This window comes from Carassius carassius, chromosome 1 (genome assembly GCF_963082965.1).
Source record: "Carassius carassius chromosome 1, fCarCar2.1, whole genome shotgun sequence".
Classification (NCBI taxonomy): Eukaryota; Metazoa; Chordata; class Actinopteri; order Cypriniformes; family Cyprinidae; genus Carassius; species Carassius carassius.
The window spans coordinates 38600377-38625664 of record NC_081755.1 but is presented as its reverse complement, the minus strand read 5'-3'; the positions used below and the strand labels follow the sequence as shown (position 1 = coordinate 38625664).

The 25288-nt window shown below is 36.5% G+C and overlaps 2 protein-coding genes and 1 pseudogene across 2 annotated transcripts; 1 reads left to right on the top strand and 2 right to left on the bottom strand.

Annotated features, from left to right (window-relative positions):
• Positions 1 to 2657: 2657 nt before the first annotated feature.
• Positions 2658 to 4890, bottom strand: LOC132129711 (rRNA methyltransferase 2, mitochondrial-like; annotated as a pseudogene).
• A 473-nt stretch (positions 4891 to 5363) lies between these two features.
• Positions 5364 to 7920, top strand: nudt1 (nudix (nucleoside diphosphate linked moiety X)-type motif 1). The gene is made up of 4 exons (XM_059559019.1): positions 5364 to 5634; positions 5895 to 6049; positions 7114 to 7259; positions 7361 to 7920. Exons 2-4 carry the CDS (start codon positions 5898 to 5900, stop codon positions 7531 to 7533), a joined length of 471 nt encoding a protein of 156 aa, XP_059415002.1. The 5' UTR covers positions 5364 to 5634; positions 5895 to 5897; the 3' UTR covers positions 7534 to 7920.
• Positions 7921 to 9004: 1084 nt separating this feature from the next.
• LOC132149618 (sorting nexin-8-like) lies at positions 9005 to 23321 on the bottom strand. The gene is made up of 13 exons (XM_059559010.1): positions 23174 to 23321; positions 22117 to 22244; positions 21805 to 21934; positions 19818 to 20008; positions 15286 to 15406; positions 14825 to 14961; positions 14629 to 14709; positions 14342 to 14502; positions 13204 to 13333; positions 13057 to 13125; positions 11733 to 11882; positions 9964 to 10113; positions 9005 to 9848 (listed from the first exon to the last, which is right to left on the bottom strand). Exons 1-13 carry the CDS (start codon positions 23193 to 23195, stop codon positions 9759 to 9761), a joined length of 1560 nt encoding a protein of 519 aa, XP_059414993.1. The 5' UTR covers positions 23196 to 23321; the 3' UTR covers positions 9005 to 9758.
• Between the last annotated feature and the right edge of the window lie 1967 nt (positions 23322 to 25288).

The following is a 25288-nucleotide window of genomic DNA, read 5'->3' as shown; positions in this document are numbered from 1 at the left end:
CGATGATCGAAAACCACAGCATTTAAATTGACCGAAGCGGCACACACATTAAACATGTTGCTGACACAGGCGCTCAGATTAAAGAGTGAGGATGCAAGAATTTCCATTCGAATATGAAAGCACCAGAGCTGCCGGGTGAATTAATTTAGGTATATTTGAGTCTCTCAGTTGAAGATTCTCTGAGCTTGAGATTAGAGCAATCCAGGGTCGAACCTGACATTCTTTTTCTGATGCTTTCAAATCCAACCTACAGCATACAGTGTGAGTTATTAAAATTTGAGGAGATCTCCTTGTACCTATAACTATAAAACTCCATGAGGCTTTAGTGATGAATAAAATCAGATCTATCCTCTATGAATCATTAAACCCCATTTTATTATCTCTGATGTTTCTGTTGTGCATACTACTAAAGGTTAGGTCTAAACTCTCCATGCAGCTCAAGCTGGATGTCATTCACAGCTGGACTGTAGAAAGCGAGTGTCTGAGATAATATAATGTGTCAGGCTAATATCTACGAGACTGCATTGCTACAGGGACAAAGGATTCTCATTAGTCATAGTGTCTATAAGACACTTATCCATCCTCTCTGCAGCTCCTCGGCTTATAATGAGAGAATGATTGCATTTTCTACACGGCTGGAAAAACTGATTTTCGGTATTGCGCAAACAATTTAGCTTTCCGGTTAGGGGAACACAAAATTAAAGTGTTGTCAAATAAGCCACACTTCAGGAGTTTGCTAAAATGCAGATGACAATGCTGGATTTTTAACTCTTGAACACTCGACTCTCAAACGATTGGGAAAAACAGTGTTCCCAGTAACAGCCGATCCACGCCGGGGTGTGAGAGTCTGGGTACAAATATTAGTCTGCTGCTGCTTTCACGTTGCAACTCAAGAGCACCATCTTCTGACAAGCTGAATGTCTTCCGTTCCAGTGTTTCTTGCACTTTTTTAGGTGATGGAACTAAAGAGCAAAAGCAAAATTACAGGCTACCTTACATCCCAATCTAATTTGGATAGTGAACCAGAAGGCTGAGGCCCATTAAGCAGCCTTACGGACTAAAAATAATTGCAAATAAGACAAACCATGCTTTAAAATAAATTAGCTTATTTCTTAAAGGGATAGTACACTCAAGAATGAAAAACATTTACTTACCCTCAAGTCGTTCCAAACCTGTATGCATTTCTATTTTCTGCTGAACAAGAGAAGATATTTTGAAGAATGTTGATAACCAAACAGTTTCGGTTCCCACCGACTTCCATTGTATGTATTTATTTATTTTTCAGTCAACAGGAACCAAAAACTGCTTAAGTACCAACATTCTTCTAAATGTTCCACAGAAGAAAGAAAATCATACAAGTTTGGATGGAGTGACATGAGGAAGAGTAAACGATGGCAGAACTATCCCTTTAATTTAATTCACCCCCAAAAAGTTTATTTGATTTTAATTTGAATCTACTGTATGGACACTTTCTTTATATTAATTCTATAATTTTGTCAGATTGTCATTTTGCTGTTATTATCAACTGTAACTAGACAGTTACTAATGAACCTAAATAATTAGACTTTTCTCTTCATAGGAAGTCGGACCAAACACTTGCATTTATTATAAATGTACATACATTATTCACATAAATGTGACTATTTATAACAAACAGAAACACTTTGCAAAGTCTTTAAGAAAATCGGCTTCCTCAAAACAATTGCTTTTATGCTGTTTAAGTTGTTTACAAAATTTGTAGCCTAACGATAAATCATGAAATTACTTTTGCTGATGCATAAACATGTTCTTTCATGTTAATTTCATTGGAATTAAATACATTGCTACTTTTAGCAAATGAGCATTAACTAGTAAAGCCTAATGTTAAGGCAGCATGAACACATTTTTAAGATGAAACAACAATATGTCTATTGAAAGTTTTATTTTCTTTCTCTAGGTGAGACATTCTATCAACTGAACAATCAGTATGATGTTAAACAACGGTCTGTTAAAGTGAGAGAATACAAACATAAATTATTGTCATATTGCTAATTTATTGTCATAAGTTGGTGTTTTTTCTTTTTTGTCAATTATAATTATTTTATTTTATTATCTATTTATCTTTTTATTTTTAATCAGTCAAAAAAAATCTAAATAAAAAACTCAACTGGAATCGTTCACAAACCACTGTTTGAGAAACACTGATTTAATCCAGCAAATAAAATATATATTTCTCCTTTTTTAATATTCTCTCTGTGCTTCTGTTTTATTACTAACAGAAGAGGGGAAAAAACACACTATAAATAGGGAATCACTCACTAAAAAGCGATTTAGATGCATGCCAGTCATTTCTTTATAAAATTATTTGTAACTCTAACACTGCTAGTCCTCCCTAATAAACTGAAAATGCAAATCTGGTTTAACATAATGTTATATTCAACACCTAAATCGAATTATTCTGCTGCAGCATTTATATCCAGGGTCTGTATTGAGTTTCTGGTTTTAAATGCACTGAATCTGGTTGCAGGCAAGTGTTTATATATATAAATATATAAGTAATAGGAACAAAACTATTATATATATATATATATATATATATTTTTTTTTTTTTTTTTTTTACAAAACATTTATTAAAATTCTATATATTAAAAATACTTTTGCATGAAAAAGACTTTATCCTATCTTATTCTGAACATCCTCGCCAGAAAGAAAAGCTCCAGGGACTGCTTGCTCTTGGTTTTACTGTTTTTACATCTTGAAACATAGAGGAAAGCCTTTGCTGGAGCTTACGGGCCAAAGCTCCATCCCAGTATTTACAAATCAAAGAGCCTCCAGGGTGCAAAACCTTGTCAGTTAAGTCCAGCACTGATAGACACATGGTGACCAGTCTTTGATGATCCAGTTCCCTGAGCCCGCTGGCATTGGGGGCCATGTCACTGAGGATGACATCTGCTCGAGCTTCAGGGAGGAGCCTCTCCAGCGCCATGTGAGTCGAGGGCCCAGTGATGTCATGACTGGACAGCAGCTGAGCTCCAGCCAAGGGGGAAATGTGTAATATATCTATTCCTATTACGCTTCCTTTAGGAAGATCCACACCTGGAATGAACAAAGGTATAGTGTTTATATCCTCATCAGCTAAAATAAATGACACCAAAGAGTGCATTTAGAACTGCACCAGAGGGGTTCAGCTCGGATTAGGACTTGGCTTTCTGCAGACCAGTCAAGTTCTTCCACACTGACTGAATCAATCATTTCTTTTTTTAACCTTGCCTTAAACACAGAGGCAACACATAGGCACTGTCATGTTAGAATAGAAAAGGGTCAGGTCCAAACTCTTGCTATAAAATTAGAAGCAAACCATTCCCTAGAAAATAATTTTATGCTTAAACATTAAGATGGAAATGACTAAAGTAGTCAAACCTGTTCATCGGAAGGGGGTTTCCCAATACTTTTGGCAGTATATTGTTTGTTTAAAATTAGTTCTGTAGGCATATATAAATTGCACTTATATATGAATAACTTAAAAAATAATAATAATAATGAAGATGGATTGAACAGTTGAGTAAAAACAACCAAGCGCTCAGAATGCAAGTAATTAAAAAAAAAAATCTATATATATATTTTTTATTATTCATTTATTTATTCCATAATGCAATTCAAGGTAATAAATGTATTTAATATTATTCTTAATTTATTTTTTATATATCTATTTAAATAATACAGACAGAATGTAATGAAAAAGTAGGTGTATCTAGACGTTTTGACTGGTAACATGTCTAATCTATATTCAAAAGTTTGGTTTTTTTTTTTTTTTTTAGAAATAGAGCTTTATAAAATTATATTTAAAAAATAATAATAATAAATACAAATAAAAAAATGCTCAAAAAGGCTGTATGTATTTGAAAGTGACATGACATTCAGCCAAGTATGGTGACCCATACTCAGAATTCGTCCTTTGCATTTAACCCATCCGAAATGCACACACACACAGAGCAGTGAACACACACACACTGTGAACACACACCCGGAGCAGTGGGCAGCCATTTATGCTGCGGCGCCCGGGGAGCAGTTGGGGGTTCGATGCCTTGCTCAAGGGCACCTAAGTCGTGGTATTGAAGGTGGAGAGAGAACTGTACATGCACTCCCCCCACCCACAATTCCTGCCGGCCCGGGACTCGAACTCACAACCTTTCGATTGGGAGTCCGACTCTCTAACCATTAGGCCAAGACTTCCCACTTCCCATTTGATCAAAAATAGAGTAAAAACAATAATATTGTTAAATATTATTACAATTTGAAATAACTGTTTTCAATTAGATTAACTTTTAAAAATGTATTTTATCCCTGTGCATTTTCAGCATCTTCACTCCAGTCTTCAGTGCCACATGATTCTTCAGAAATCATTCTGATATGAGTATTTGCTGCTAGAGAAACATTTCTTCATATTTTTAATTTTGAAAACCATTGCGCTGATTCATATTGTCGTGCAAACCATGAAACCTGGTTTTCAGGATTCTTTGAAAAATATAAAGTCCAAAAGAACAGCATTTATGTGTACAAATATAAGTGATTTTACTCTCCGTTGATCAATTGAATATATCTCTGCTAAATAAAATCTATTATTTTCTTTCAAAACAAACGAAACAAAACGTTTTGGCTGTAGTGCATGTACCCTAAGATGACATGCATAGATATTATATGATGTTACATTTGGTGATTCATAATTCAGCAGCAGCTCATTTACTTTCTCCTGTTGAGTTGACTCTCTGGGCTGCAACCTGACTCCATGCACCACGTGAACCATCCTTTCCACATCGTTTACAAACAAGTGATCTGGAAAGATACTTTTAGAACGTAAGTACAAGAAAACAAGGAGACACGTGTGCGTCTATGGTGTCCTCATACTGTCATAGATGCGCGCATTTTAAATCAATGAGTTATGCATTATCGTGCTTTATATGTCTTTGGGATATTGTTACTTATTTAGATGAAATGCATTTATCAGTTAGTGATCATTTCACTGTTATGCACGATTATCTTTAAGTTGTTGTGTCTAATGCTTGCTTTCAATATCAGTCGAGAATATTTAACTGTTGCACACTCAACAGGAGGACTCGTTCTTTTGAGTCGGATCTTTTCAATTATTTACATGTGGCGAAATGAGGAATAATAGCCTTTAGTAGTCGTATAGCAGAAATGTTACAATGCACTTGAAATATATTTACACTTTGGCCAAAACAACTTTTTTTTAGTCCGTTTCTGTAACTGAATGTAGGTTAAATTCGTTTTGTTCTGTTCAAAAGAACCGATTCACTGAAATGAGTCGCTTTTCCCATCGACAAAATTTCACTGTTGCACACAAACGTAGGTAGGTGGAGTCAAACTGTAATATGTTTTCGCAGATCTGTAGATCATATGTTGCATTTGGATAAATAACAAACTGAATAAGAAGCCAATCACTATTATGACTAAATTCACTGTTGTGAATCTGAAGCCTCCATGTGATCATCTGACCGCGAGCAACACGCGGGAACAAGACCGAGTAATTCAGCTGAGACGCAAATATCTGCATATTATTGACGTATCGGATTTTTATACTGTTTATGTGATTATATAAGTTATATTTTTTTGTCTCTGCTTATTACTTTGGACAAAGTAAGTAAATTATTTGGATGGAAGTGTCTGTGAAGTGAACAGTTCAATCATTGATTATCCGATCTGTTAATAGTTGTTGCTTGATGTGCATAGACGTAAAATAATAATAATAATAATATTCACGTTTTGAATGCTGATAAATAAAAGTGTAAACCGTGTAAATAAAAGTCAAAATATTATACTCTCCGTATAATGGAGATGAGCATTAAGGAAGTCTAATAGTCTACTAGCCATTAAAAAAACTTTATTTTATGTATAAGGTGATGTTGACTAATAAACTGCTGACCCTGGTGCTGGTGGTGCAGCCCGGCCGGGTGTTGTTGGGCATGAAGAAAAGAGGCTTTGGAGCTGGCAAGTGGAATGGGTTTGGAGGGAAAGTCCAGCCAGGAGAGACCATAGAGCAGGCGGCCAGACGGTGAGCCCCAAACAGCCATCCACACATGTGATGTTATTATAACAAGACCACACAAGGGACTTACTGTTGCCAAAGAAGAAGAAGAAGAAAGATTTATTTTAGTTTCAGTTATAGTTTTGGTTAATATTTTGAATTAGATTTTAATTTCATTTTATTTAGTCATTTTAGTTTTTTTATTAAAATATGTATTAGTTTTCAATTATTTAGTCAATTTAGTACTAAAATAAACAATAACAAGACCCGTTGAACTAGCTTTAATTTTGTAATTTTTAAAAAAGATTTAATATTTTTATTGATTTATTTTAGTTAACAATAATATCTGGTTCATATATGAAGGCCATTTCTGGAATGGAAAAAGGAGACGTTTCTAATTTAGTGGTCAGAACATAATTTAAATCTCACTTTTTATTTTATTTTTTGTGAGCCTATATTCATATTATAATTCATAATTATTAGGAAGTTTGCATGGTCAAACTGACTGTAACTGTTTTTTCTACAACGTTACAACAGCAAAATAAATGAAAACATGATTAAATAAAACTGTATTTAACAAATATTTAGTTATTTTATGTTTGTGCTCTTGGAGGCTATGTTTTTTTGCAGTGTTTTTACAGGGTTTTTTTAAGCATGCTGTAAAACATTCCCAGGGACAAGAAAATTGGACGTTTGGACACCTTTTAGTTAATATAATTGTCTTACAGTGCAAAACCTGAATCATATCATTGGTCTTCTTTCTGGAGCAAAGAGCCGAAATTTAGATAGACAGACAGATAGATATTTTTATATATATATATATATATATATATATATATATATATATATAATATTTCTTACACAAATGGACAGTGCTGTTTCCCTTTAAAAAAGTTTTTTCTTACAGTGTCTTTTTTCACTTTATTGAAGCTACAGATCAAAGTTAAACGGTTTGAACCTTGTAATGCTGAGAATGTTTTATATTATTTACTTGTCTGTAGAACTTAACAATGGTGTCAGCGTTTGGCCTTGTTCAATCTTCCCTGTTTTATTGGTTTCCCAGCTAAAAGAAATGCCATTTTATGTGACAGGGAGCTGCTAGAGGAAAGTGGCCTCACCGTTGACACCCTCCACAAGATTGGCAATATCAAATTTGAGTTTATTGGGGAAACAGAATTGCTGGATGTCCACGTTTTTAGAGCTGACGCCTATAAAGGAGAGCCAACCGAATCAGACGGTAATACAGTGCCACATCACTTAATGATCCAGTTTGAGAGACACATACTGAGACGCAAGGTCTAATAACGTGCCACTGAATCGGTTTGTTTTCTCTTTCAGAGATGAGGCCGCAGTGGTTTGACACAGATAAAATACCTTTCGGCCAGATGTGGGCAGATGATGTCCTGTGGTTCCCACTGATGCTTCAGAAAAAGAAGTTCTTGGGATATTTTAAATTCCACGGTCACGATGTGATAGTGGAGCAGAAACTGGAGGAAGTGGAGGATGTGTGATTGGGGTTTGAATACCACTGATGAACTTTGCCACTGTATCAGTGGAAGTTATCCAACTACATGCTTTCTTGGATACTATGTGAAATCCTGAGATGTACTGTAGAAATGCTGTAGTTTAATGTAATAAATGTACTGCATTTTGTACAAGCACCCTTCTTTTTCTTACCTGGGAAAATAGCGTCATCTGTTAGTTTGGTGTGCCATTTATATTTAGGTTAAATTCACACGTCTTCTGTTTTCTGATGTTTTGTTTTTACCACTTCCTTTGTTCATCATTCCTACAATGGTTGTTCAGTAGAGTACAACAAAAATCATACCTTTCTTCTTACCAAGATCTTTACTATTCATCTACTAAATAAAATAATGGAAAGTGCAGAATAAAACAAAGTATCCATCTACCTAATGTCTGTCTGTTGTAGTGGAAATAAACAACTGCAAGTAGTACAGAATGAATGTAATACAGGTGAAACCTAATTCTCAAACCATTTGCCCTCTGTGCCAGCAGGTGGCAGGATTGAATACATATTGGAGAACAACAACTTTTTTCTATTTCTTTAATGCTTTACCTTGTTCAAACATGTACAATTGATAATAATAAGCTCTGCTAAATTCAGTTAAATACAAGTTTATCTGTAAAGCGCTTTTTCCTAAAGGGGTTTATAGAATGTTAAACAATTAAGACAATAATATGCATGATGCATGCACTATCGATCAATAGCATCTATACAGCTTTATGGTAAATTGAAAGTACATCGTATTTTTTCAGACACATATTTTGAAGTATAGTTTACATGATAGCTTACTAGCAGTGTGACAATTTTAGACCTTCAAGACTCAATGAATGAAAACAGGTCTGTAGCAGATAGATCAGCTAATAAAAACTAGTTTATGCTCATTGTAGTTACTACTTAAGACTCTCTGAATCCAGGCTCAGGCTTAACAACTAACAAAACAAACAAAAAAGAAAACCTTTCACGATTTACAGAACTGTCAGACAACTAGTAGTCAACATTTGAAGTGGATCAAAAAAAAGTTAATCAACGTTGTCCGAAGAAAAGAATGCATTTTGGCTTTAGGTCCCCGTTGAAAAGACCAGCATATTCTGGTTAGGTATGTTTTGAAACTGGGATGCTGGTTTGAGCTGGTCCACATGACCTGCTAAGGACCAGCTTAAACCAGCTCAAACCTGCATCCCAGCTTCAATATATACCTAAGCAGCATATGCTGTTTTTTTTTTCAACAGGGGCTTTAGGACAACTTTGATGAAGGGTTTTGATCCACTTCAAATGGTGACTAGTGTAGTTTGAAAGTGTTCGCTTGTATACACTACTGTTCAAGAGTTTGAAAACCTCACAGTAATGCTCCGCAAGAATGCAAGTATATGCTGTTTTCCTGCTCAAGAAACATTCCTTGTCATTGTTGGACACAATTGTGCAGATTAATATTTTTGTGGAAACCATGATACATTTTCCAGGATATTTTGATGAACAGTGAGTACCAAAAGAACAGTGTTCATTTGAAATAGTATTCTTTTGTAACATTTTAAATGTTACTTCAGCTGAATTCATTGTGCTTTGGCTGAATAAAATTATTAATTGTTTCTAACTCCACACTTTTGAATGGTTCCTACAAATAAAGATCAAATGTGAAAAAGCTGCAAGCACAAGAAGTACAAATCTAAAGAATCAGAAATAGACAATCGGACAGAAAAATCTGTCAGTTGAAACCTCAAACAAGGAAGAATATGATGCCTCCGCAACTATAACATAATTTCTGCACATTTCCTGTGTTTGCTAAGAATATTCAACTGACCACAGCTCTGGCTTGCTGCTGGCTATTAGCTTCTCAGTTCAGTTCTCTATATTATACTAAAACAGTAGAAAGGTTATCTTTCATGAGTTACACGGTTTTGTACAATGCAAAATTTTAAAACAACAACATCAGCTTGGCACACGTGTAGATTAAACATTAATACAGTGTTGTAGCATCTTGCTGCATTTCCTAAACTTATTCTATACATCATTAGGTGTTTATTTTAGGCGTCAGTTTGTTCAAACTGTAGGAAGTTAAGGGCCCTTTTCACCAGACAGATTTTAGGAACTGCCACATAACACATTCACACACAAGAAGTTCCCCATAACTCCTGAATAGTAGTTCCTGAATAGATCCTGCTATTCAAAACAGGCCAGGGTTCATTCGATTCTGAGAGCACAGAGGGGAGCAGGCTATTTTGGGCTGAGAGGTGGAGACTGTCCGTTCCCGTCCCCAAAAAGACTTTTAAGCTTGGAATGAAGATCCTGCCACACCTCACCCATCTAGAGCAGAGCAAAATATTAGAAGGCTTTGTTTAAATCAAAATAATACTGACTAACTTTGGCACGCATCATAATGAATAGCTTTAACACAGAGATGGATAAAAGATCAGCTTACCTCTTTATGTCCCAGCACCTGTGAGTTCACAAATGCCCCCAGGATGTGAGACGTGATGGGCAGGTATGTGAATATGAGCTGGCTCTCCTGGTGCAGGCAGAACAGGGAGAAGTAGTTGCGCAGCTCCATGGCCTGGATGGCGTTTTCTTGCTGCCGTTGAGTCAGAGATCATAGTGAGGTTACGGCACGGTCACATCTTCCCACCCTAACTTTCATCATCATTATCATTATCACAATGAGCCACCCAGCAGTTAAAAACCACTGGATCGTGATATGCTTGTTGAAGGTTAGACAGAAATTGTATGTGCCTCACATGATTTGGCATTGCATCAATATCACTTAAGAATGAGGGAGTGTTTCTCTTGTCCTCCAGCTGGCCAGGGCCTTTATGTTGATTTATGACTAAATGAAATGAACATGCAAACTGGCTGCTCAAATGATCAATTAAATGCATTAATGAAAGTCTGCTCAGTGTATAACGTTTATAGACTTAACCAAATGAAACGGGTTGCTAGGAATTTTTTTGGTGGCTTATAAAATATCCTCAGTGCGTGTGATGCAATGAATGTACATTACTGGCATTAATTACTATTTCAGTAATATATATTTCTAATCTTTTTTTTTTTGAAAGACATCTCTTTTTCTCACCTAGGTTGAATCAGAAATGTAGTAAAAAAGTAATATTGTGGAATATTATTACATTTTAAAATAACTATGTTTTTAATCTCATTTCCTTCCTGTGATTGGTACTCCAGTCATCAGTGTCACATGATCCTTCCTTAATATTTTTGTGAGAAACAGTAATGCATTTTGATGAACAAAGTTTAAAAGAACAGCCTTTATTTGAAATCGAAAGCTTTTTAACAATAGAAATGTCTTTGCTGTAACTTTTGATCAATGTACTGCATCCTTGCTGAATCAGGGAGATTTACTAAACAGGGCAAATTAGCGTGAGAGCGTGATTCCATACAAGCGCCGATGATGAGGGAAAATTCTGAGGGTGATTTACTGAAAATGGCCACATTAAAAAAAACAGCTGCAACATCTAATTTCCTTAATGACCAGCACAATCTACCAAGAGAAGCACAGAACACTGTCTGCTTTAAGATATGCTTTTCTTTGCATTAAATAATGCAGCAAATAGCAGTAAAATGACGAGCATGAACCTTAGTAAATCACGTTGTGTGATTCATTTTAAATACTCTCCTCCCACATATGTACTGTTCGAAAGGGAAACTCCTGCAAATACATATTCAATAAAGTCGTAAAAATAATAAACTGTCCACTCCTTTTCAGTGCTAATTTCCCACTGCGTCTCTTTAGTAAATCCTGACAGTAGTTTTTTTTAACGCCAAATGAGGGTTTGCGCTGACGCACGCTGAAAATAAATCTGGCCCTATAAGTGTTAATTTCTTTCAAAAATAAATTAAAATAAGAAATGCAAATCTTACTCAGACCACATAGTAGTATATTACCAATATAATCAAATTCTGACAAATATAGGTTAAGTATCAGCCTTTACAGCCTCTCTAGACCCCAGTTTGAAAACCCAGGCCTAAACAAGATAAGATAAAAAAAAATCCCCCCAGAGGGATTTAGAGGATACAAGTCTTGCTCAAGGGCTTTGGTTTCAAGCCCTTCAGTTCAATTTCACCAACTAAATTAAAAGGATTTATCAGTGCCCCTCAAGCTACTGGTCCCCACATTTCCCCTCTGGTGATGCTGCCTGATAATCTGCTGTAGCTCTGTGTGTGTGTGTGTGGTCTGACCTGGACGATGCGGGACTCCAGCTGTTCGACAGAAACCTGTTCTTTTGGCTGCACCGTGGCACTCAGCATTTGTCTTTTCATGACACCGTACTTTTGAAGAGCGCGGTGGTGTTCGTGCAAGACCCCTTTCTCATGTCGTTCACACAAGTCCTGTATGACAACAAACATACACACTCAAAAAATGTTATGCCATGGCTGAGTGGTAACTTATATGCACTTTGAGCTTTGGTGCTCATGTGGTAACACATGGTTTGAATTAAGCTTGCAACACAAGTCTCCCTTGTCCTCTCTAGATAAACAGTGGATGAAAACAGCTAAATTACAACTCATTTGCTATATTCCAAGACTTCTGAAACAATGTCAAAAAAAAAAAAAGATTCTCTCATTACATTTACATTTATCCGTTTAGCTGACGCTTTTTATCCAAAGCGACTTACAATTGCTATATATGTCAGAGGTCACACGCATCTGGAGCAACTAGGGGTTAAGTGTCTTGCTCAGGGACACATTGGTGTCTCACAGTGGATTCAAACCCGGGTCTCTCACACCAAAGACGTGTGTCTTATCCACTGCGCCAACACCACCCCGGTAATGTTTTTCAAAGTCTCTTATTAATGCTGTATTTATTTGATCAAAAGTACAATAAAAACATTAATACTGTGGAATATTATTGCAAATTAAAATAAAAGTTTTCTATTTGATTATCTGTTAAAATGTAATTTATTCCGGTGATGTTAAAGCTGAATTTTCAGCATCATTACTCCAGTTTTCAGTGTCGCATGATTCTTCAGAAATAATTCTAATATGCTGATTTGCTTCTTAAAAATATTTATCATCAATATTTCTTTTGACTGCTACTGTAACAGCCCTCGAAGTCATATTTCAATTTATTTCCTCTAAATGGGCAAAAATACAAAGAAAAAGTTTCAGCTGTGGCTAAATGTTAAAGGGGTCATATGATGTTGCTAAAAATAACATTATTTTGTGTATTTAGTGTAATGCAATTTGTTTATGTGGTTTAAGATTCAAAAAACATTATTTTCCACATAATGTACATTATCGTTTCTCTTCTTAGACCTGCCTTTCTAAAACCCATAGTCTTTTACAGAGCTCATTGTTCTGAAAAGCAAGGTGTGTTGTGATTGGCCAGCTATCCAGTGTATTGTGATTGGCCAAATACCTTAAGTGTGTGACGGAAATGTTATCCCCCTTACCATACTGTGATGTCATGTGTCCCGGCACGACAAGACAAAACCCATTACAAAGAAAGGAAAAAAAATTTAAATCGAACGATATGACCCTTTTAAAGCACATTAATACTCACCCTGTACGACTGCAGCAAGTCCAGGAACAGATTCAGTTTTTCCACCACATAATCCTCCTCTCTTCTGCCCTGTATTAAATAAATTAATTAAATTCCTCTGTAGCAGTGCGCAGCCAGTTCACGTGGTATGTGTGGGCGGCACAGTACCTGTTGGGCAGCTTTCTCAGACAGAAGTGAGAACTCCACAGAAAGCCCTTTGACTGAGCGTCTGAGAGTAGCCCAAGGACTCTTGCAGGATGCCAGGATAGGCACAGGTGAATCGTCTGACCCCAAAGAACTGGAGCGGAGAGAGACCAAAGCTGAAATCTATGGCAGGTAATCATAAACCACTGAAAAAATCTGGGATTTTCCACCTACTCAAACAGTGAATGTTACTGTACCATTGTACATAAGAGATCATGTACAGACAATAGTCACCATCAAAAAATAAAGGTTGATTTCTAGACTTGTTTCATTTATGATTTATTCATTTATTTATTTTGCTGCAAGGGGTGATGTGGGTAGTTAAGGGGCGGGGGGGTTGGGGGAATCAAAGGAGTATTGAAATATGTATGTATAAATAAATGTGAATAATCGCATTATTTAAGTCACAGTGCTGGTGGGAAGATAAAATGATGTGTTAAAGTAAAGAAAAAAATATTTTTTATATAAGTAAAATTAATATAAATTATTTAAATCATGATTTTAATCACAGTTTTTCTATATATCTAACAGTACTGGGGATAGAAAAAAAAATATTTTATAGATAAAAATCTACAGCTGCCTTTATATTTTAAACATTCTAAACTTTCTCTATGTTCTATTCACACTTATAGGCCTTGAAATCACAATTCAGTATTTTCCTCTAAATGGCCAAAATCATCTTAGCTGAGCCATTATTTATTTATACATCTGACAGTACTGCTGGGTGGGAAAAATGGTCAGCCAATAACTTTTTTTTTTTTATAAATAAAATATATTTTTTTTATCATCAACCAAAATGTACAGCTGCCTTCATATTTTGAACATTCTGATTTTTTTTTTTTTTTTGGTCTTTCTACATGTCTAAGACAGGGGTTCTCAACCTTTTTTAAATGGAAAATTAAGTAACTACTGTAATAATTGTAATTAAAATTACAAAAAAATATTTCTAGATCTTTAGGGGTGAATTCAATGAAGAAATATCTCGTGAAGACCTCTTTGGAAGTTGTGCTTGGAGGTGGACCTCAGAGCCCAGGTTGTTAAGAACCACTGGTTTATGAGATACCACAAAGATTCAGAAACAGCCCTCAGGATGAGGTGGTACCTGAGCTCCTTCCCAAACATCAGCAGATCTGTGGCGTTCTCCTTTGAGCGCTCGGCCATCCTCTCTGCCCGGTCCCGTAACTTCTGAAGACTGCTATGGATATTTTTGATGAGCTCTCTGCTGGATGAAAACTGACTCTGGATATCTGCTGGGAGGTAATCCTACATGAAAAATCACAATGCAGACAAGCAATATTATTTACCAATTACTGCAATAAAGGAGAATATTATGACATTCAAACATAAACATACATTTAACATGTAAAGTAAAATAAAACTGAATCAAACCTTGGCCTGTGTTGCATATTTGCATGTCATGAACTCATCACCCAATTTTTTGCAAGCATCTCTAAGCTTAGTTTGGACATCCTGTGGGGCATAAATATTGAAATCTGGAATGTCCATTAAGAACAAATATCCTAAAAATGCAATCCCGTTTATCTAGAAATTCAAATCAAGTTCAGGGTTAGCAAAAAATCCACACCGAGCCACTGAAGGTGAGGAATGTTTTCACAAGCTCATCCTCGGAAAAGACAGGGTGGCGTGCCACAAGATTCAGAAACCTGTCCAGAGCTCGTCTTCGCCCTTCAATGAACTCTCGCTCTGACATGGAGGTCAGGACTGCAGTGGGGCCAAAGAACAGAGAAAAGATTAAACTTTCCCAGAAACAACAAAACATAGTCCTTACATTAATAAAACACAGCAAGGATTTTTCTGGTACTCGGTTACTATGGAAGTACAAGTTGCTGAAGTCTGCAGAAAAACAGAAGTTTACTTTTTTTAACCTTGGCAGGGTTATGATTGCTTGTCTGGTGCATTCCCAAAAAGCACTGAATGTGACAGCACAGTCTAAATGGGAAATGCACAAGACTATAATCTACAGGTTTGATTACAATTCTTTCACATGCTGAGACTTTACAGTGAATAAATGATTCAACGTCTTACCTCCTTTCAACGCCCTTTTGGGAGGAAGCTCCGGCACGACTCTGTAAGCATATCTCTGAAGCAGGAGCTCATGGAAGAGGTCAAAATCACTGTATCTCCGATAGACGGATACTGTAAAACGCTGCAAAAAGGGCACATGGTAGATAAACTATCAGTGATATGTTTAAATATTACAACAGTGACTGTTGCATGACTCGACAGTGTCTTTTTGGTCCAATTTTGCACTGAAGAGTTTTTTAAATTAATATTTTTGTGCCAAATACAGTTTTAACCCTCTCATACTTTGCAAAGTCAAGCTATTTTATCACAACTGATCAAGGAAAACAATTCCTCATAATATGAACCAAACTCACTGGTACTTGTTTACACCAACCCTCTACGCACACCACGCACACATATAGTAATAGATGAGCACCAGCCAATGAGATTGCCATTTGCACGTTGAATCTGCTCACTACCAGAGAAACAGGTGTCATACAGTCAATGGTCCTGACATTTTTTCCTACCCGTCAGATTTTTCTACCAGGGTTTATTGCGCCTGTGCACATCAATACTGCATCCTTTTTTTCATGCTGAACAACAATAATGTATCTGTTTTACTGTAAGAGTAGGTTTAGGGTTGGTGTAGACTTTAATAAAACAAAATCTAATTCTTTATTGTTGATTACCTGTAGCTGTATCCCTTCTAGCTACAACCACGAGTATTACACATAATTAATGTATTTGGATTACTGTAAAGGTAGGTTTAGGGTTGTGGTAGGCGTAGACGTTAATAAACCATAACTTTACAGTAGCATTTTTCATTGTCGAATTGTAGCACCATCTGACAGGGTAGGACAAAATCGACAGAACACCGGAATATCTTCTGCTTATTCTTAAAAGCTCAATAATTCTAAATGAACGCTGTTATTTTGACAGGAAAATACAACAAAGAATATAGTCTACATGTAGTGCCACAATTCAGCGTGGTATGTAAAACTCTCTCTTTACATGTGTGAGAAACAGTGCTATCAGCAAAGTGACGGCGAGACATGCGCCATCACACTAAGGTTTACGATGCATCAATTACAGGTACACTGCACATCCATTGAGATAAACTGAAAAAGTACAGATCGCTTGACAGAGTGAATCTTTGAAGTACTCAGAGTGTTCAGCAAGTGAAAATATGCCTGTGCTAAAGTTATAATAGCCTCTAAAGCACACTGGTGAGTAAAATATAAGAATTTATTAGCCAGTAGCTAACGATAGACAGCATATACGAGTGATTTACTAATGTAGAGGGCTGTGACATTTATCTTGGGCGGTCCACGTGTGAGTCAATCATTTGAGACAGACGCTAAAGCTAAAGTGAGCCATTTTACAGCTACATATGGAAAGAAGTACTTTTTGTTTGTGCACCATGACACAGCAACAATGACTCAACTAATGCTGGATGGGTACACACCAAAAGATTTTTCACATCTTATAAGATTTTCAAAATGTGATAGACCACAAACAGGAAGATAAAAAATCCTAGATTTAACCATATTGTATAAACATTCAGAATCAGAATCAGAATGAGCTTTTATTGCCAGGTATGTTTACGCATACAAGGAATTTGTTTTCGTGACAGAAGCTCCGCAGTACAACAGAATGACAGCGACAGAACATAAAACACATAATAAAAGAATATAAAAATACAAAAAATACAAATAAGTAGACAAGGAATGACAATATACAAATTGACAATTGTAGGCAGGTATATTACAAAAATGCAATTATGTATGTACATGTATATTATGTGCAAAATTTAAGTGTATACTAAGTATGTGTGTTAGATAAATTAAGTGTATGTGTATATAAATATAAAGTGTAGTGTGTTCAGTGTGTTCAGTGTGTATCAGCTGTTCATAAGATGGATTGCCTGAGGGAAGAAACTGTTCCTGTGTCTGGTCGTTCTGGTGCTCAGTGCTCTGTAGCGTCGACCAGATGGCAACAGTTCAAAGAGGGAGTGTGCTGGATGTGAGGAGTCCAGAGTGATTTTAACAGCCCTTTTGCTCACTCTGGATAAGTACAGTTCTTGAATAGATGGGAGAGTTGAACCGATTATTCGCTCAGCAGTCCAGACTACCCTCTGTAGTCTTCTGAGGTCAGATTTAGAAGCTGAGCTGAACCAGACAGTTACTGAAGTGCAGAGGATGGATTCGATGATGGTGGAGTAGAACTGTTTCAGCAGATCCTGTGGCAGGTTAAACTTCCTCAGCTGGCGAAGGAAGTACAACCTCTGCTGGGCCTTTTTCACAATGGAGTCAATGTGAATGTCCCACTTCAGGTCCTGAGAGATAGTGGTGCCCAGGAACTTGAATGACTCCACTGCAGTCACAGTGCTGTTCATGATGGTGAGTGCGGGGAGTGCAGGGGGGTTTCTCCTGAAGTCCACAGTCATCACCACTGTTTTGAGCGTGTTAAGCTCCAGGTTGTTGAGAGTGCACCAGACAGCCAGCTCTTTAACCTCCTGTCTGTAAGCAGACTCGTCACCGTCCTGAATGAGGCCGATGAGTGTGGTGTCATCTGCAAACTTCAGGAGCTTGACAGAGGGGCCCTTAGATGTGCAGTCATTAGTGTACAGGGAGAAGAGCAGTGGGGAGAGAACGCAGCCCTGGGGAGCTCCGGTGCTGATTGTACGGGTGCTGGATGTGTATTTTCCCAGCCTCACTAGCTGCTGCCTGTCTGTCAGGAAGCTGTTGATCCACTGACAGACGGAGGTGGGCACGGAGAGCTGAGTTAGTTTGGGCAGGAGGAGGTTTGGCATGATCGTGTTAAAAGCCGAGCTGAAGTCCACAAACAGGATCCTCACATAGGTCCCCGGTCTGTCTAGGTGTTGCAGAACATAATGCAGTCCAATGTTTACTGCATCGTCCACAGACCTGTTTGCTCTGTAGGCAAACTGAAGAGGATCTAGCAAGGGTCCAGTGATGTCCTTCAGGTGGGCCAGCACCAGTTTTTCAAATGACTATATGACTACAGACGTTAGAGCCACAGGCCTGTAGTCATTTACATTTGTGCTGTTGCCACATATCAACAAGCGGATCCTCCATCTCTGCTGTCCAAATCAATTTCACTTTGTGCTGCGCCATGACTTCTTCCGTCTTCCATCATCTCGCTTTCTGATTTGATATTGTTTCGTTTCACATGATAATCTCCAGAGCGTGCACACGTTTGTCCTCGGGGTTCCCCCCACACATCAGGATTTTTTATCGTAAATATTAAACATGTTGAATATTTATGTTTCGCGATCGAGGCGGCTCTGACGTTCTTCCGATCAGGTTCGGACACTCTTAACACACCTCACACCAAGGGACCATCTGATAAAATAATCTGTAGAACCATCAAGATAATTGGGACATAGCTAGGATTGTCGGAAGGGGGGAAAAAAAATCGACCCAGCATAATGGTTTAGTGCAGTGCTTGCCCAAACCTGTCCTGGAGGACCGCCTGCCCTGCACATTTTGTATGTCTCCCTAATCAGACACACCCAGTTTAGTTCTTGCAGTCTCTACTTAAGAGCTGATGAGTGGAATCAGTTGTGTTACAGAAGGGAGACATACAAAAGGTGCAGGGCAGGGGGACCTCCAGGACAGGTTTGGAAGCAATGGTTTAGGGCAAGGCTGCCCAAACTCGGTCCTGGAGGGCCGGTGTCCTGCAGAGTTTAGCAGCAACTTGCTTCAACACACCTGCCGGTAAGTTTCTAGTATGCCTAGTAAGAGCTTGATTAGCTGGTTCATGTGCGTCTAATTTGGTTTGGAGCTAAACCCCTCTTTCACACCGCAAGCGTGAGCGGTGCTGCATGACACTGGCCCTCCAGGACTGAGTTTGGGCTGGTTTAGGGTATACAGGTGGAATACTTTTTTTCCTGAAAGACAGAAAAACTCTACACTTGTAAACCAGGTATTTTAAAAGAATAATTCACTCAAAAAAATTTATAATAAGTTCTCACCATAAGGTCATCCAAGGTGTAGTTGAGGTTGTTCCTTCATTGGAAAAGATTTGGAGAAATTAAACATTACATCACTTGCTTAGCAATGGATCCTCTGCAGTGAATGGGTGCCATCAGAATTAAAGTTTAAGCCCACAAGCAATGACTCCAGTCCATCATTTAATGTCTCATCAAAGTAAGGAGGACTGTTCTTGCTTGATCTGTGCATATGTCTATCCTGATTCAAACAAGAGTTTTTCACTGGAAAAAGCAGTTTAATAGATATTGGACTCATATTTTAGCCAGAAGCAATGGTTTGAAGGTAAAAACCGTCTTAATGATGCATTAGTTGTGGATTATTGTCATGTCTTTATCAGCTGTTTGGACTCTCATTCAGACGGCACCCATTCACTGCAGAGGATCCAGTAGTGAGCAAGTTTAAGTTTGCTAAATTACTCCAAATCGGTTCTGTGAAGAAACAAACTCCTCTACATCTTGAATAACTTGAGGTTGGGTGAATTATTAGCAAATTTGTTTTTTTGTGATAAAGTTTAATGCCGCCTCTAAAGTCACTCACCTCACTGGTGACCTGATACTCCACGTGCTTAAGAAATAGCCCCTTCTTCTCAGGAATGAGCTGAACTTTGATGGTGTCCTTCTTCAACAGCTCTCCCAGAGTCAAAGACAAGATCAAAGGACTCTCCTGAACCGTCTGCATCTTCAGACTCTGAAGCTCCTTCGGCTCTCCCAGCTGAGGCTTCGGCAACTCTTTAAAAATGACATATATTGGTGACTTTAATGTATTTCAAGAGGTGATTTCTCTGATGTGACTGACCAAACATTGTGTGGGTGATCACAGTATCATACTTAAGGCGAGACACTTCAGGTGAATCAAAAAATCTGAACACTAGATGAAGTCAGTTTTTTTTTTTTTTTAATTATTTTGGAGTCATATGTTTTTACAGGGGGAATTCAGGGTATCTTTTTTTGACACTCCATTATTCAGAAAATACTTTGAACAGCCAGAAAACATATTTTTCACAATTTTTTGGGGGGGGGCAATGTTGTATATAATCAAGGAAATACATATGAACAAATCCCTCTGTAAAAACCTTCAGAATATACACAGGAATAAAACTGTAAAGTTTGGTGTGTGTAAGTAAATGGTAAACGGTAAATGGACTGCATTTATATAGCGCTTTCAACAGACCACATGGCCATCCAAAGCGCTTTACAATTTTGCCTCACATTCACCCATTCACACGCACACACCGACTGCAGTGTCTGCCATTCAAGGCGCCATCCAGCTCATCGGGAGCAGCTGGGGTTAGGTGTCTTGCTCAAGGACACCTCGACACTTGGTCAGGTGGAGCCGGGGATTGAACCACCAACCTTCCGGTTTGTAGACAACCTACATGAACCACTGAGCCACTGCCGCCTGCTACTGAAGTGGAGATTCATGGCTCAGTGTTGGAGAAAAAACTCATTTTGAGAAAACGGCCTTTAAAAATATGTATTGTAATTTAAATCTATTGACACAAATAGATAAAGTGCTATAAAAGAAACACTTAACAGTGTCTTTTGGATGTTTTCCTTCCACTAGTTTGAAAAAGCACTTTATGAAAAACAAAAAAAGCCCAAAATCTCAAAATTGACAGGAGCTTGAAAAAACAGTGTTTTTGCCTGCAGTGTCTCACCTTAATTATTTTAATTTAGATGAAGAAGATTGCTTTTTTCTTTCTATCTCTGTTCAATGAGAGTTTCATGACAGCAAATAAATAACAGCATTACAGAGAAGTCACAAGGAATGACAAAGAACAAGATAAAAACAATAAAATGTTGAGCTGTGTTTTTCTGTGAATTTCTGTGGTCTGTTTAAAATTTAGAACTGAAAATGGGAAAAAAAAACTACTTGACCCAGCAAAACTTTGCCTCAGCAGATTGAACACAGGACCTTTGCTTTTGTTTGGTGGAATGCAAAAAATGTGGTCATTCCTAAGAGAGATATGCACTTGGCGTGCAGTTTGCGGGATACTTGGTCTTGCTTATAGGAAAAAACAGGAAACATCACTTTTAAAGTGCACAGTCAACTGTCATACTGGCAACACCTGAAATAACACAGGAGGCCTGTATTGAAGAAAAACTAACTCTTCAGAGCTTTTATATGAATCATATGTGATGAAAAACACTCAAATACACCATCGCACAACCTGTCCAACAAAATCATAGACCTGAGGAATGTAAATAATACATGCATACTGTATAAAACAGGGTGAAAACACTTTAGGATTCTAAAATGCAAATTTTTTTCTTAGAAATGTAAAAAAAAAAAAAAGTAAAAAAATCTTCACATATTAAGCTCTGCTCTTGCGCAAATCACTGCAAACAGATGGTGACACTGAAATGCAGCTGGAATGCAATTCATTTGGGACAGGATGTAAGAGGCAATTTAACATCACAGGACGTAAACACAAGACTTAACTGGGGTTACTGACTTAAAATGACATTTGATCGTGCTACACATTTATCACAGTCAGCTGAGGAACAGATATGCTTATGCTTACCTTGTATGAAATTCTCCAGCAGTTTGGGACTAGGTGGTTTTCCTTGCTGAGCAAGAGCAATTAGAGCCAAGCCTTTATACAGCGAGACTTTACTTATGAATCCATCACCACTGTTTACATGTTCGGCTATCTAAAATGCAGATGAGATACCTTTCAGCCTTAAGTTCCACAAGAAAACCCAACAAAACCATAACATTTCCATTTCTAGCCACACAAATGCCATTAAACAAAGCTTGTGAGATGTAATTCAGCTATCTGTCAGCTACAGTCTTTCTAGCCAATAATGACAATGAATCTTAGTGCAAGTCTCACCTGGTTTTGAACGGTGATGGAGAGAGATGTTCTGCTGAGAACTCTCTGGAATACACTGATAGGCACTCGTTCATCAGTTCTGGAGCAGATGGCTTGATGTACTTCACGATAGTACAAAGGGACAGATCCTAAAAGACAATAAGAGCTTATGCTGACATAACAAAATTATTGACTTGGAATGGGTGACTGGGAGCATGTCAATTGTGTTACAAGTGAACACACTGAAATAATCTTTTTTTATAAGCCGATTGCTTCACCACTGTCAGAATATTGTAGTTGCACAATACCTTTGTATTTTATATTGAAGAGTTCAGTAAGTTCTTGTTAGACAAAAACAATGCAAACACAACATAACGTAATAAAAATAACATTACACACAAATGCCATCGCAAGCATGTAGTAAATTAAATAATTTAATAGAAATACATCTGAAATTTCCAGAGCTGTTTGGAAATGGATTGGCTTTTGTAACTTCATTCGCATCCAATGGCTTCGGACAAAATGTAAATATTCGCAGGGAAAATTATTTGATTGGTTTAAATCAGACTATGAAAAATTGACAACAATCAGCCTATAAGGATGGATGCAACTGACTGCATGCATAATCAATATAATTTACCATTCGCCTCTGCGCAACCCCTTCACAAATCGTTAAAATGGTGTCAAAGATTTGAAATATTTAGGATATGTATAAGATATATATTTTATGGACATATCGGATTTAAAATATTAACCATATGTGAGGTTTCAGTCTGGAAAAACTGAATTAACAGCTAACGTTAGCCTATTGTAGTCACTAAACAGGTGAAACCAGTGAAGCAACAACTAATAATAAACATTTAAACAAGAACGCAAAGTGCGTCAAGTTAAAGTGAGTCTAGTTGTCACTCGAGATCATTTAAAACACCATCAGAGAAGGTTTAGAACTTTCAGAAGTCGAGAAAAGGAATTCGCAGACTAACGCCAGCACAAAAGTTACATAAATAAATCCCACGGGAAAACATAATCTGAAACCGTAAGATATTTAGCTTAAATGCCTGTAACTTCTATTCCTTACCTTCATTGATATCTGCTGCCATAGTTGAGATGTCATGTGAGTGCGATCATGGCACTTCCATGTGATTTCCTGCAGAAAAGAGCAGCAGGAATGTCCCTCTCCTGAAAGTTGTAGTGATGTGGAGACACGTGTGACAGTGGGTGGAGCCTCAGGTTCAACAGGCTCTTTGAGAACAAACACGTCTTTATATGACATTATAGACTGATTTTATATGGTTAGAATGTTTACTAGAAGGTAATTCACTCAGAGATGTGATCTGTTGGCAAATATAGCTTACAAGACATTGCGGGAAAAAAAGACCCATACTAAACTCACGTTACATTGTTTATGATATGTTTTGCCTACTATGAACTAATCCATCCAGAGAATAATGACTATGCATGAGGGGAAGAAAAATGTTTTGTCTATGAAACCCCCTGATCACTTTCCACTGTTCCTCTTTTAATCAAAATAATTTTCTGTTGAAGTCAAAACAACACATCCTGGGCTAAATCCAATTTTTAGTTTGGGGAACTGAAAATAATAGTCATGAAGTATTTATTAGTTATAAAGTATTGAGATCAAATTGTATGTAAAAAGAAATAAAAATTAAATAAAAATTATCTGACCAAGAAAAGTTTTATGATATTTGAATGCATCAGTGAATACATGATTATATATATATATATATATATACAGTACAGACCAAAAGTTTGGAAACATTACTATTTTTTATGTTTTTGAAAGATGCTTCTTCTGCTCATCAAGCCTGCATTTATTTGATCAAAAATACAGAAAAAAAAGTAATATTCTGATATATTATTACAATTTAAAATAATTGTTTTTAAATTTATTATACTTTAAATTTCATTATCACATGATCCTTTAGAAATTATTCTAATATGATGATTCATTATCAAAGTTGGAAACAGTTCTGCTGCTTAATATTTTTTCAGAACATGTGATACCTTTTTAGGATACTTTGATGAATAAAAAGTAAATAAAAAAAAAGAAGCTATGTTTTTAAAATATCAATATTTTGTAATAACAATATACACTACTGGTCAGTAATTTGGGGTCAGTAATTTTTTTTCTTTCTTTTTTTTTTAATAAAATCAATACTTTTATTCAGCAAGGATGTGTTAAATTGATAAAAAGTGATAGTAAAGAAAATATATTATTAGAATTTTTTTTAATTTTGAATAGATGCAGTTCTTTTTAACCTTTTATTCATCAAATATATTAGACAGCAGAACTGTTTCCAACACTCATAATAAATCAGAATATTAGAATGATTTCTAAATGATCATGTGATAGACTGGATGTTACATGTGACACTGAAGGCTGGAGTAATGATGCTGAAAATTCAGCTTTGCATCACAGGAATAAAGTATATTCAAATAGAAAACTATTTTAAGTTGTAATAATATTTCACAATATTACTGTTTTTTTTTTTGTATTTTTGATCAAATAAATGCAGGCTTGATGAGCAGAAGAAACTTATTTCAAAAACATTAAAAATAGTAATGTTTACAAACTTTTGGTCTGTACTGTATATATATATATATATATATATATATATATATATATATATATATATATATATATATATATATATATATATATATTATCATGTATTCACTGATGCATTCAAATATCATTCCTTGAGACCTAAATACTTTTCATTCCTATTCATGTTGTATTAACATTTCCAGTAAGGTGTGAACTGCTCAGCATATTGCTGACTTAAATGCCAAAGATCAAAATGACTTGCACTTGTTAGCTCATGCAAATGTATTAATGCCAATGCCAGTGGAATGAAACTGAAAGGCATGTTGTTTATTGCCAAATCTGCTAGTCTAGACAGGAACCAGTTTTTGGTTATGGCTCTAAAATTATGCAAATGTGTAAGTTCTTTCACAAAGTAGTTTTTGATTTTTTAATAAATTTAATAAATTAATTGTATATTTTTATGAACAAATATGTAATGATATCAATCATTTTAAGCCAAGGAATTTTATGTTTCCCCAAAAAATTGTGTCTAATTTGAAAAATCATCACATTTTTACCTATAAAATAAATACAACTCATTTGATTTCATTTTTATTTGATTTTATAAATAATGTAATTCTCATA

Bases quoted from the DNA above. Each gene is read 5' to 3' on its own strand.
- LOC132149618 (XM_059559010.1), bottom strand. From the start codon at position 23,195: ATGGCAGCAGATATCAATGAAG. The intron at 21,935-22,116 runs GTGAGACTTGCA...TCTGCATTTTAG, and splicing joins CCATCACCGTTCAAAACCAG to ATAGCCGAACATGTAAACAG. The intron at 20,009-21,804 runs GTAAGCATAAGC...TCATTTTTAAAG, and splicing joins GCTGGAGAATTTCATACAAG to AGTTGCCGAAGCCTCAGCTG.
- nudt1 (XM_059559019.1), top strand. From the start codon at position 5,898: ATGTTGACTAATAAACTGCTGACCCTGGTGCTGGTGGTGCAGCCCGGC. The intron at 6,050-7,113 runs GTGAGCCCCAAA...TTTATGTGACAG, and splicing joins ATAGAGCAGGCGGCCAGACG to GGAGCTGCTAGAGGAAAGTG. The intron at 7,260-7,360 runs GTAATACAGTGC...TTTCTCTTTCAG, and splicing joins AGAGCCAACCGAATCAGACG to AGATGAGGCCGCAGTGGTTT.